Below are 14,025 nucleotides of genomic sequence, written 5' to 3' on the forward strand. Positions count from 1 at the left end.
CTGTGAAGTCCTCTGGAGTCTCCCCTGATGCCAAGGAAAAGCCGCATGGCCTTGCCCTCAGAGGCCTTCTCCTCATGGTGGAGCTTTCCTACAATAAGTCTCTAGCAGGTGGCATCATTCCAATCGTTACAGTGACTTCAAGCTCTGTAATTCCAGGTAGGCCAGTGTCCACCCTGGGAAGAAAAGGCAGGTACAATGACTCCCCACTCTGAGATCCTTCTCCCTCCCCAGGTCAGCTTGCAGATGACCAAGGGCTATTCCAAGGAGAGACACTGGAGCCAGAGAGAATGACCCCGGGGACCCAGAGACCCTCATCCCAGGTGAGTGCAGCCCATCCACAGACCTGACCAGCATCAGCTAAGGTAGAATCCAGCAGAGCCAAGGAAGCTTTATCCTGTTACATGTACATTGTCCTCTGTGGTGCTGTCCTGGTTCTGCTCATTTCCTTCTGCCTTAGGCCACCCCAGACTTCCCTGGTCTCTCTGAATCCCTTTCATATGCCATTTCTTAGGTTGTCAATGAGCATTTAGAAAGTGGCTCCTCGGGGGCAGCTAGGTGGTACAGTGGATAAAGCACTGGCCCTGGATTCATGAGGACCTGAGTTCAAATCCGGCCTCAGACACTTGACACTTACTAGCTGTGTGACCCTGGGCAAGTCACTTAACCCCCATTGCCTGCGGGAAAAAAAAAAGAAAGAAAGAAAGAAAGAAAGAAAGAAAGAAAGAAAGAAAGAAAGAAAGAAAGAAAGAAAGAAAGAAAGAAAGAAAGAGGCTCCTTTGTGCCAAGCACTGTGCTAACCTACTGGGGATGCAAAGGAAGGTTTAAAAAATAACAGGCCCTGCCCTCAAGGAACTTACTATCTAATTGGGAGATAACATGGCAGCAGCTGGGTCCACACAAGGTCTCTTCAATATAAATGGGAGGCTCCCTCAGAATGCCCTAGCAGTGTCAGGGACCAGAAAAAGCTCATTTTCAGAAATTGAGGCTTTTGCTGTGATGTGAATGAAGCCGGAGGCTTCTGACCTGGATTTGGGGGCTAGCTCACCCAACAAATTGGAAGCTCATCACGAATCTTATGTTGTAATAGAAAATCATTCATATCACCCAAGGCCAATTTTTTTCCATTTTTTTTAAGGATACACCTGAGCAGGGCTGGGGGTCACAGGGAATGCTTTCTCCTTGTCCCTTATCTTGGTGGGTTGGACTTAGACCTCAGGGAGAGATGACCACACCTGACTCCAAGTGAGTGTTGACAAAAACCTGAGCATTTCTCAAGTGAGGTTGTTTTCTGACTAAAGAGAAGAGAATCTGGTAGGAGCCTAACTATTCAGACCTCAGACAGTGGGGACTGTCCACTGAGACTGAGGCTCCTGACAGGAGAAAGCACAGTGTACCACCCCACCTGAGGAATCCAAGAGCCAAATGAGTAGCTGCCTTTTTACCTGTCTGATGACTTTTCCTGGGTTTTGGCACCATTGTGTTGGGGGACTTGTGCCATGGCTTGGGCAGGACTAGCTTAGCCAGGAATTGGAAGCTCATCACAAATCTTGTAAAATAAAGACATATATTAGGAGACAGAAGTATATGGCCAACAGACAGAATCACTGGAAAAAAACTGTCTCTCTGGGAAAGAGAAAAACCTGGTCTTTTGTATGATTATAAACAAAAGCTGTGTGCAAAGTAGCTGGGAGGGGCAAAGCACCTGGGAGGGAAACAACTGGGAAGGAGTGCCTGGGTAGGAATAGCACCCATCCCATCCTTACCATTACATCATTTTTGTTCCTTGCAGACCAGGGTCTTTTTGCTCACCCCATCATTCCTGAGATGGGAGGCAGAGGTTCTTTTACTTTGGGAAAGTTTAAGGATTCCTTGATGTTTGGGTTCCCTCCTCCCACAACATCTGGAAACCCAGGTGAGGAAGGAGGCCAGTGCAAGCATGAGAGACAGCCATTGGAAAGTCACAGAGTCAGGGGAATGAGATACAAAAGCTCTCTGAAGAAAATAGTTGCCTAAGAATTAGGATTGAACAAATGGAAGCTAGTGACTTTATGAGAAACCAAGACACAGTAAAGCAAATCCAATGAATAAAAAAATAGAGGGCAATGTGAAATATCCCCTTGGAAAAACAGCTGCTCTGGAAAATAGATCCAGCAGAGATAATTTGAAAATTATTGGACTACCTGAAAATCATGATCAAAATAAGAGCTTAGACATCATCTTCCAAGAGATTGTCAGGGAAAATTGCCCTGATATTCTAGAAGCAGATGGTAAAATAGAAATTGAAAGAAGCCACCAATCACCTCCTGAAAGACATCCCAAAATGAAAACTGCCAGGAATATTATAGCCAAATTCCAAAGCTCCCAGGTCAAGGAGAAAATAATGCAGGCATCCAGAAAGAAACAATTCAAGTACTGTGGAGCCACAGTCAGTATAGCACAAAATCTAGCAGCTTGTATTTTAAAGGATCAGAGGGAATGGAATATGATATTCTGGAAGGCAAAGGAATTGGGATTACAACCAAAAATCACCTACCCAGTAAAACTGTGTATAATCTTTCAGGGGGGAAAATGGAACTTCAATGAAAGAGGACTTTCAGGTATTTGTGATGAAAAGACCTGAACTGAATAGAAAATTTGGCTTTTAAATATAAGACCCTTGAGAAACATAAAAAGCTAAACAGCAAAAAGAAATGAGGGATGTTACAATGTTAAACTGTTTAAATTCCTACACTGGAAGATGATACATCTAACATATGAGAATACTGTCAGTATTAGGGCAGATGACAGGAATAAATTTAGACAGAGGGGAATTGATAATGAAGTAATGATATCTGTAAAGCATTCATTCATTCATTCATTCATTCATTCATTTATTTAGGTGGGGCAGTCAGAGGTGGGTGGTATGCCCATGGTCACGTAGCTGGTGAGTGTCTTGTGTCTGAGGCCGGATTTGGGCTCGAGTCCTCCTGGGTCCTGGGCAGGTGCTTTATCCATTGCACCACCTAGCTGCCCCTGATGGATTCTTTCAATGATGATTTTATCCACTGATCCTACAATATCAGGGCAGTTCTCCTTGATAATTTCTTGGAATATGGTGTCTAGACTCTTTTCGTGATCATGTCTTTCAAGTAGTCCAAATGTTTTTAGATTATCTCTCCAGGCTCTATTTTCCAGGTCAGTTGTTTTTCCAATGAGGTATTTCACATTTTCTTCTATTTTTTCAGTCTTTTGATTCTGCTTGACAGATTCTTGGTGGTCTCATGGAGTCATTAGCTTCCATCCCCCTAATGTTAATTTTTAAGGCATTATTTTCTTCAGTAAGCTTTTGCACCTCCTTTTCTATTTGGCCAAATTTTTCTCCTATTTGGCCAATTGTATTTTTTTTCTTTTTTGGTGATGCAATTGGAGTTAAGTGACTTGCCTAGGGTCACACAGCTAGTAACTGTAAAGTGTCTGAGGCCAGATTTGAACTCAGATCCTCCTGAATCCAGGGCTGGTGCTCTATCCACTGCGCCACCTAGCTGCCCTGCCAATTGTTTTTTAATTTTTTTAATTTTTTTTTTTTTTAGTTTTGCGGGGCAATGGGGGTTAAGTGACTTGCCCAGGGTCACACAGCTAGTAAGTTTCAAGTGTCTGAGACCAGATTTGAACTCAGGTCCTTCTGAATCCAGGGCCGGTGCTTTATCCACTGTACCACCTAGCTGCCCCCTTTTTTTATTTTTTGCCAATTGTATTTTTTAAGGAATTGTTTTATTCAGTCGATTTTTATGCTTCTTTTTCTAGTGTAACTCTCATTTGTCTTATTTCTTTTCCCATTTTTCTTCTACCTCTTATTTGATTTTTTCTTATGTCTTTCCTGCATCACCCTCATTTCTCTTTCCATTTTTTCCTCTACCTCACTAACTTTATCTTCAAAATCCTTTTTGAGCTCCTCTGTGGCCTGAAACCAATTCATATTTTTCTTGGAAGCTTTAAATATAGGGGCCCTGATGTTGATATCTTCCTCCGAGGTTGCACCTTCTTTTTCCTTGTCACTAAAGAAACTTTCTATGGTCCTCGCCTTTCTCTGTCTGCTCATCTTGCCTTTCTTTTACTTGACTTTTAGCTCCTTAAAGTGGGGCACTGTTTCCAAGCCGCAGTATCCCAAGCTTCAGAAGTCCCAAGTGGTATGAGTTAAGGAGGATCATGTTCTTCACTATCCTGGCCTGTTCCCCGGTCCGTAGATGACCCCAGACCAACTTGATAATCAACCAGCTTTGTGTGTTGTGGTTGTTAGCTCTGATGAGCCTTTGCCCCTCCCCCACCTGGGCCACTGCTACTCAAGCCTACCTCCTGGTTCCCAGCAGGGGTGAAAAACCCAAGTTCTGCCTCAGCACCAGCATAGACCCCTGTAGTCTCTCCCCTGCCCAGGGCTCAGCCCTCTCACCAGACTGTGAGCTTAGTTCCAGACAACACTGGTGCTTCAGCTGATTCAGAGGCTCGGGGGGGGGGGGGGTCTCCTTCTCTAGTGAGAGCTTCCTGGGACTGGATCTGTGTCAGGGTGACTGTGGGGTTGGGCTCCACTCTTGTGTCAGCACAGCAGCTCCCTCCATCTGACCTTCCAAGCCGTTCTTGGTTAGAAGATGATTTCAGCACATTCTTCTGTGAGTTTTGTTGCTCCAGGCATTTTCCTATGGCATTATTTGGATGGTTTTTGGAGAGATTGTGCCATGAGTTTGAGAGCTCACTGCCTTTCCTCCACCATCTTGGCTCTGCCCCCAGAAGTCCCAGTCTCTTATTTGATTTTTAAAAGCCTTTTTGAACTCTTGGAAGAGGACATTTTGGTCTTGAGACCAGGTCATCTTCCCGCTTGAGGCTTCACTTGTAGGCATTTTGACAAACTCATCTGAGTTTGTGTTTTGGTCTTCCCTTACACCATAGAAGCTGTCACTTCTAAGGGTCCTTTTTTTGTTTCTTACTCATATTGTAGCCTATTTTTAAACTTAGAAAGTTTATAAAGCAATCATAAAGCAATGACAAAAGATTTTTTTGGTTATGATACTTCATACCGATTTTACCCAAGCCCTCAATATTACAATTACAATAGCTAACTTTTCTTCACTTTTCTGAAAACAGTCTCATAACTCTCACTTCAGGAAAGATTGGAAGCAATATTAAGAATTATTTTCGGGGCAGCTAGATGGCGCAGTGGATAGAGCACTGGCCTTGGAGTCAGGAGTACCTGAGTTCAAATCCGGCCTCAGACACTTAACACTTACTAGCTGTGTGACCCTGGGCAAGTCACTTAACCCAAATTGCCTCACTAAAAAAAAAACTTTAAGAATTATTTTCATGCTTTTATCTAGGGAGGACTTGATTTCAGCATTTTAGGAAATTAACAAGAATTTTATCTTTTTTCTCTTCTCAGTGATGACCAGTAATGTTTCCTACAGACCTTACCCCCCACCCCCTAAGAGTACACAATATTAGCCAACTACTCACAAACTCTTTATAGAATTTCATTACCTTATCCCTTATGACAGCTAACATATCCCTTCTGGTGAGGAAGAATTTCACATCACCTTGCTTTCTTCTCCATAGACTCTTATACCTCATTCATTGAGCACTTCTTCCTGAGCCTATGAGGAGAAACATAGAAAGACATTTCTCCAAGTTTGATTATTCCAACATAATTCTCACTTCAAATACAAAATGCTTTTCTCAGTATTTTATTAGGCTCTTTTGGGATATGGTTTCAACTGTTGTCTTTGACACTCATAAAGATTTTAGGAGTTTGGGGCACATCCCTTCTGTGCTTCAGTGTCTTCCTCTATGTTGGTGAGGGATGGACAAGATGAATTCTGAAGTCTTTTAAAGCTCTAAATCATGTGACTTTTGATGGCTTAGGACTTGGTGACATTCAAGGATGTGGCTGTGGATTTCACCCAGGAGGAGTGGCACCTCTTGGACCATTCTCAGAGAGAGCTGTACAAGGAGGTCATGCTGGAGAATGTCCAGAACCTGCTCTCTGTGGGTAAGGACCTTTGCCTCTGGTGACTCTGAGCTGCTAACATGGTAGCTTGTTGCTCCTTATCCTGCCAGGCCTAGCAAGTTTGTCCTGATTCTTCCTGCTTTGTTCCCTCAAATTACAGTCTAGGTGTTGGGAAAGGAAGGGAATGGAATAAGCATTTATATATACCTGCTTTATATCCAGCACTGGACTAAGTGTATTATATCTATTATCATTTGATCTTCACAACATCCCTCTGAGTTTGGTAGTATTTTTATCCCTATTTCATAGGTGAGTGAACTGAGGCAAACAGAGGTTACACAACTTCCCCATGGGGACACAGCTACAATGTGTCCGACACTGGTTTGAACTGGTCTCTCTGACTCCAGGCACAGAACTTTTACCACTGCCTTACCAGCAGCCTCCAATTTCTAGATAATAGGCTAGGCAGTGTGCCCATCCTTCTGGGAAAGAGGTAAATAAAGGTGAAGTTTTCTGGTTCCAAATGGGCTGTGTGATCTCAGCCTGCCTCCAAAGATCCCAACAATTAATACTATGGGAGCTGTCCTTGAGACAGCCTGGGACCCATCCTGTCATCTTTGCATGTCTCCTTTCCCTAAAGAGGAGTAAATTCTATACTTCTCCATCCTCATCACTTCCTTATCCTATATTTCCAGGAATTCCAATCTCTAGAGAAGATTTGAGCTCCCCTTTCCAAGAAGGTCCAAGGGGCTCCTGTCCAGGTGAGTGACATAAAAGCAGGTGTTTGAGGGCTGTTATCATGACAGGTCTCTAAGTGTTGTGCTGAAGGGAGTGCTGGACTTGTGGGCAAGAAGGGCTGACTTGGAAATTGTTTTTAGACTCATTTCAGCAGTGGGATCCTGGGCAAGGAACTGATCCTCTGAGCCCCAACTTCCTCATCTATAATACAGGGCAGCAAGTCAAACTGTTTGGCCTTTCAATTCCCAGCAGTGATAAAACTTGGATGCTATAAGAAGTCATCATTTTGAACTTTGAGGCAAAGAGCTCTCCTGAAAGCATCTCACATGGGCTGAGAGTAATTCCTAGGCTTTATTCCAGTCAATACACATTTATTAAGCACCTACTATGTTCCAGATATTATGCTAAGCATGAGGAATACAAAGAATGGCAAAGGATAAGCCTTGCTGTCTAGGAGTTTAGTCTAATGGGGAAGACAACATGTAAATAACTATCTACAAACTCTCTATATTCAGGGATAAATTGGAGCTATGAAAGAGAGGGATGGCCCGAAGGATAAGGAAGACTGGAGGAGACTTATTGTAGAAGGAGTTTTAGGCAGGACTTCAGGGAAGCCAGAGTAAGCATGAGGGGCAGCCGGAGAGGACATGGAGTCAGGAGATGTTGCTGGTCAAGAAAGAAACATGTGTCACTGATTCTCACAGATGTGGAGGGAAAGGAAGGTGAAAAAAGTTGGGAAAATAGGAAATGGGCTGATTGATGATAAAGGGTTTTGTAATCCAAGAAGAGGATTTTATAATTGGTCCTGGAAAAAGGGAGCCAATAGGAAGAGTGTTTATTGAGTGGGCAGTGACATGATGAGAAGTGCCCTATAGTAGATGAATTTGACACCTTGGTGGTGTGAGATTTAAAATTGGATATTAGATCATAAATCTCCCCTACTTAACCTTTCCCTTAATTTATCTCCCAGACTAGTAAATGGAAGAAGCTTTTGATTTTCTAGATAGACCTTTTATTGTATGGTAGTCACAAGGTGATGTTGATTAGAAGGATAGGAAAGTAGAAACACAATACAAATCGTCTTAAGTCTAAGCTTAGTCTATATTCCTTATAAAAACTCACCAAAACCAAAGGCCACCTTTGGAGAGAGAGAGACCGTCTGTGCAGCGCAGTCAGGAGACCAGCAGAGCAGGAAAAAAGCCCCCACTTCCGTTCTCTCCTTGTCTTTTAAGCTCGCACCCCGGAAGTCGAGTACGTAGCAGGCAGTCTGACGTGCGCAGCAGGTGGACTGTTGGTCTCCTCCCCAAAAGGGTGGTCCTTCAAAAAAAAAAACTGGTGTCTTTCAGTTATCCTAACCGACTGTTAAAAAACTTTCATATTTTTTTACCACAGTGGGGAATTAAGTGGATTGGTGGGAGACTTGAAGCATTGACTCCAAGCAAAGATCTTTTTAAATAACACCATTGTATGCCTAATCATGATGGTTGGAAATTGGGATACAGGGATATATGTTAGAAATAAACCTTGGCAATTCTTTACTGCCTAAGGTACCAATAAATAATTTTTGATAATCATTTTTATTTAACATTTCCAACTCCAAATTCTATCCCTTCCTCCCTACTCCTTCTCTACCCCTTCCCAGAATCAGAAAGCAATCATATATGTGTTATACATGCACAGTTATGTGTAATGATTGGAATGATACCACCTGCTGGAGATTTACTGTAGAAGAGTTCCGCCCATGAGGTGAAGGTCTTTGAGGGCAAGACCATGCATCTTTTCTTTGGCATCAGGAAGTGACGTTTGCTTGTGGGAAGAAGAAAAGGGAGCCTGGCGCTCTGACTGGGGCTCTTTCCTGAGGACTCCGGTGGAGAAGGGAGCTAGAAATGCGCTCTCCCTTTAATAGATAAATGAATGTAGGCCTTTCTCTCTCTCTTTACCAAATTCTTATTCTCCTTTAATAAATGCTTAAAAGCCTAACTCTTGCTAAAGCTTATAATTAATTGGTAACCACATTAGATATTTTAGACAGACTAGCTAGAATTTTAGCCCTTAACATATGTAAAACATTATGGCATTACTCATTTTGTATAGTAAAACTCAGAAGGAAAAAAAGAATGTTAAAAGTAGCATGCTTCAGTTTGTGTTCAATCAATATCAGTTCTGCCTTTGGAGGTGAATTTTATGCTTCATCATTATTCTTTGGGATCGTTTTGGATCATTGTATTGCTGGGAATAGTTAAGTCATTCACAGTTCTTCATCAAATATTATCACAGCCACTGCGCACATGTTCTCCTGGTTCTGCTCATCAGTTCTTATAAGGCCTTTCTGAAATCATCTTGTTTGTAATTTCTTTTAACTCAGTAACATTCCATTAAACGTATATACCACAGCTTGTTTAGCCATTGTCCATCCCATTGATAGACATACCTTTGGTTTCCAATTCTTAGCCACCAGCCAAAGAACTGCTATAAATATTTTTGTGCAAATAGTTCTTTTTCAGGGGAAGCTAGGTGGTGCAGTAGATAAAGAACTGGCCCTGGATTCAGTAGGACCTGAGTTCAAATCTGCCCTCAGACACCTGACACTTACTAGCTGTGTGACCCTGGGCAAGTCACTTAACCCTCATTGCCCCACCAACAAAACAAAACAAAACAAATAGTTATTTTTCTCTTTGGGGGGATGTCTTTGGGATATAAACCTAGCAGTGGTACTGGTGGATGAAAGGGTATGCAGAGTTTTGTAATCCTTTGGACATAGTTCCAATTTGCTCTCCAGAATGGTTAGATCAGTTCACAACTCCCCCAAGAGTGGATTAGTTTCGGGCAGCTGGGTGGCACAGTGGATAGAGCACTGGACCTGAAGTCAGGAGTACCTGAGTTCAAATTGGGCCTCAGACACTTAACACTTACTAGCTGTGTGACCCTGGGCAAGTCCCTTAACCTCAATTGCCTCACTAAAAAAAAAAAAAAAAAAAGTGAATTAGTTCGGCAACCTAGCTCCTGGCAGCATTGCCACAGCCTCCCATAAGGGGGCTGAATCTGGGGCAGATGCAGCCCTCAGATCCGTGGGCAAGAGGTTACAGCACGGATTGATGACCCTAATGATGTCTGGAGACAAAGGAAGTTCTGCCTTCCCAGAGTCTGACAGTCTCTTCAAATGGGTTGGGACCATCCATGGCACTGCTGGGACAGTATGTGAAGACCTGAGGTACAACCTTTCCCTGGAGTTCCCCAGTGGCTACCCATATGATGTTCCCACTGTGAAATTTGTCACACCTTGTTACCATCCTAATGTGGCTCCCCAAGGCAGTATCTGTTTGGACATCCTCAAGGACAAGTGGTCAGCTCTGTATGATGTCAGGACCATTGTATCTATCCAGAGCCTGTTGGGAGAACTCAGCATTGACAACCCATTGAACACACACACTTCTGGACTTTGGACAAACCCCACAGCCTTTAAAAAGTACCTGCTGGAATGGTGTAGCTAGGTGGCGAAGTGGATAGAGCCCAGGTCCTGGAGTCAGGAGGACTCCAGAGTTTAAATCTGGCCTCAGACACTGATTACTTAATAGCTGTGTGACCCTGGGCAAGTCACTTAACTCCAATTGCCTCACCACAAAAAAAGTACCTTCTGGAAACCTACATGAAGCAGGTAACTAGCCAGGAGCCCTGACAACGGCTGCCCAGCCTATCTTCCCTTCATCTTGTGTGTATGTGTATGTATGTGTGTGCATCTTTTCCCCTTCCTCATAACCTGTCTTCTCTCTTCTGTACAGGACTGTATCATACTGTTTTCCTTTTTTCTGAAACTCTAGTCCAGCCCCCAACATTAATATATAAATAAATTTGTTTTGTTTTTAAAAAAAGAGTGGATTCGCCTCCCAGTTTTCCCACACCCCCTCCAACATCCAATGTTTTCTTGTTTTGCTATATTTGCCACTCTGATAGGTATGAGGTAGAACCTCAGAGTTGTTATCATTTGCATTTTCCTGATCTGTAATGACTTAGAACATTTTTTTCTTATGAATATGGAAAGCTTTAATTTCTTTGTTTGAAAACTGCCTTTTCTTCTTCTTTGACCATTTGTCAATTGGGGAATAACCTGTATTTGTATAAATTTGATTCAGTTGTCATATTTGAGAAATGAGGCCATTTTCAGAGATACTTCTTTCAAAAATTCTTTACCAGTTTTCTGCTCTTCTTATAATTTTGTTGGTTTTGTTTGTGCAAAAGTTTTTTAATTTTACATAATCACAATTTTCTATTTTACATTTTGTAATGATCTCTATATCATCTTTGGTCCTAAATTCTTCTCCTGTCCAGAAATCTGGCAAATAAACTCTGCCATGCTCTCTTAATTTGCTTAGAGTATAAGCTCTTATGACATTATTTTAGTACAGCAGGCGAGATGTTGGCTTATAGCTAGTTTCTGCCATTCTGTTTTGCCGTTTTCCCAGTAGTTTTTATCAAATACTGAGTATTTGTTCCAAAAGCTTGCATCTTTGGGTTTGTCATTTACTGGATTATTATAGTCAATGACTATAGTGCAATTTATACCTATTCTATTCCACTGATCCACTACTCTACTTCTTAGCCAGTACCAGATTGTTTTGCATTAAATAATTTTTAGCTAAAACCCCTTGAATTTCATTCTCATAAACCTCCAAAGAGTTCATGAAACATTAAATAGGATGTGGTACTAGAAAACCAATAGTGAATCATGCTGTTAACTTTCTTATAGAAAGATGTTGGATTCACAATTCAATTTGAGATCTAATATAGATAAGGAAATGAAATGAATATTTCATATATGAGTAGGAATTGGCATAATATCTTTGGAACAGAAAATTTTTTTAAAAGTTGGATACAATAACTGAAAATAATTACATGATAGTTAAAAAAGTAAACCTATTTCTGAGCCTATGAAATTTACCAAGAATGATCATGTGATATGGCATCTGTGATGTTTAAAATCTATATTGTGGTCGCCTTAAATTAGAAGCTTCAGCACCAGTCCTTGGGCATTAAACATTTATTAAAGCATACAGATATTCCCATGGAGTTCAGAAAGTTAAGAAAAAAGCCTATTTAGCCTAGAGTTCCAGCCTGGTCTGGTTCTTCCTCAAGTCCTCTGCCACAAACCTGCTTCAATCACAATCTCTCTCCAGCAAACTGATTCTGGAAGCTTTTTATAGGTCTGGAACAGAGGCAGTCCTTACACACTGCTTCAAGCTGATTGGTTGGTGTCATCCAAATCCATTAGCTCTGAAGGTGTTCTCAAGGTGTGATTACAATCCAGTTAATTTGAAGTAGGCTAATCAGCAGTCAGTCCCTCTCACTTGATTCAATCAGGCTAGATTAATCTCCAGGTGGGTCTTTGAGTATCTGCTAAATCCCATCATTTCATCACACACCCAAATCTATTAGTACAAAAAAGCAAGAAGATTACTTGAGATTCACAAACTTTTAATCATCTGTAGGGATTTAAAGAAAGGATAGAAAGTGTAATGGATAGATATAATCTAGTAATGTAAACAGAGCATGCTTTGTCACAAGGTTTGAGTTCTGGTGTTAGTTGCAGATATGTTGGAAAGGTTACTCAGACATTTTGAGCTCATGGCCAGAATTGTGAAGGGTAAAAAGAATGCCATGCTTGCCTGTGTAAGAGGTTTGTTGTGAGGATTCAATGTTATTGTATGTTAAGCCCTGTCTAAAGTAAGCCATCTTGGGGACGGAGTGAAATTATCAGAAAAAAAATCAGGAAAGTTACCTGAGCACTCCCTAGTTTCACTCAGAAATAACATCAAATCAAGCCTCTTAAAGAATCCTGGAGGGAAAGAATCTATGAAATGGTAGAGTAAAATAATTTTCTGGCCCAATATAAATTAGAAAGACTTCAGGAAAGTTCTGTCTCATTTAGATTAAAGGTGAGGGGAGGTCAGTACAGACAGTGTCTGGGCAAGTCAGCAGTTGACATTTAGCCACAGCATAGATTAGCATCTGAGGCTCAACAATCCGGGCTCAGCAGGGCAATGGCACAGCAAGCCACCAAGCCAAGAAGACTTTAGGGCCAAATAAGAGTTACAGAGCATCATGAAATGCAAAATGGATCATTTTGATTACTTTAAAGTAAGAAATGCTTGTAGAGGGGCAGCTAGGTGGTGCACTGGATAGAGTACTGGCCCTGGAGTCAGGAGTACCTGAGTTCAAATCCAGCCTCAGACACTTAACACTTACTAGCTGTGTGACTCTGGGCAAGTCACTTAACCTCAATTGCCTCACTAAAAAAAAAAATAGTAAGAAGAAATGCTTGTAGAAAAAACAAACAAAAAACAGTACAACCAATATTAGATGAAAAGAAGAAAGATGAGAAACAATTTTTATAGCAAGTGTTTCTGAAAAAGCCCTTATTTCTCAAATATATAGAAAACTGAGTCAAATTTATAAGAATTCAAGCCATTCCCCAATTGATCAATAGTCAAAGAAAATGAACAGGCAGTTTTCAGATTCAGAAGTCAAAGCTACCTAGAGTCTTATGAAGAAATGCTGTAACTCACATGTGTGTAGAGAGATGAAAATGAAAAAAATTCTCAAGTACTACCTGACTCCTATCACATTGGATAATATGACAGAAAAGGAATATGATGAATGGGAAAATTGGAACACTAATGACTTGTTTGTAGAGTTGTGATCCAACCCTTCTGCAGAGCAGTTTATGACTATGCCCAAAGGACAATAAAACTGTAAACTCTTTGATCTAGCAATCCCACTCTGAAGTCTGTATCCCAAAGACAACATAAAAAAAAAGACCTATATGTACATAAATATTTGGAGCTGCATTTTTTTCCATTGAAAATATTTGGAAATGGAAGGTAATGCCCATCAATTGGGGAATGGTTGAACAAGTTGTGATATATGAATGGAATTAAATACTATTCTATAAGAAATGATGAGTGAGCAAATTTCAGAAAAACCTGGAAAGACTTACGTGGATTAATACTAAGTGAAGTGAGCAGAACCAAGAGAACATTGTATACAGTAAAAGCAACATTGTATGATGATTAACTGTCTTAGACTTAGCTTTTTTTCAGCAATAAACAATGAGCCAAGACAATTCCAAAGGAATCATCATGAAAAATATTCTCCACATCTGGAAAAATAAATTGTCAAATCTGAATGCAGATTGAATCATATTTTTTCTACTTTTTTCCTTTTTAAAAAAATTCTTTTACAATATGATTAATATGGAAAGATGTTTAATGTGATGGTACATATATAACCTATAACAGATTGCTTTCTGTCTTGGGGAGGGG

General features: G+C 41.0%; 1 protein-coding gene across 2 annotated transcripts in view; it reads left to right on the forward strand.

The window, feature by feature from the left end:
* LOC122745763 (zinc finger protein 14 homolog) overlaps positions 1-14,025 on the forward strand; it is a 76,641-nt gene that overhangs the window by 10,433 nt on the left and 52,183 nt on the right. For both annotated transcript variants that reach the window (XM_043991198.1, XM_043991199.1), the window contains exons 3-5: positions 232-320; positions 5,887-6,013; positions 6,667-6,732. In XM_043991198.1, the coding sequence (XP_043847133.1) occupies positions 288-320; positions 5,887-6,013; positions 6,667-6,732 (226 nt within the window). In that variant the 5' untranslated portion in view covers positions 232-287. The remainder of the gene's footprint in view (positions 1-231; positions 321-5,886; positions 6,014-6,666; positions 6,733-14,025) is intronic.

This window comes from Dromiciops gliroides, chromosome 3, assembly GCF_019393635.1.
Source record: "Dromiciops gliroides isolate mDroGli1 chromosome 3, mDroGli1.pri, whole genome shotgun sequence".
Classification (NCBI taxonomy): Eukaryota; Metazoa; Chordata; class Mammalia; order Microbiotheria; family Microbiotheriidae; genus Dromiciops; species Dromiciops gliroides.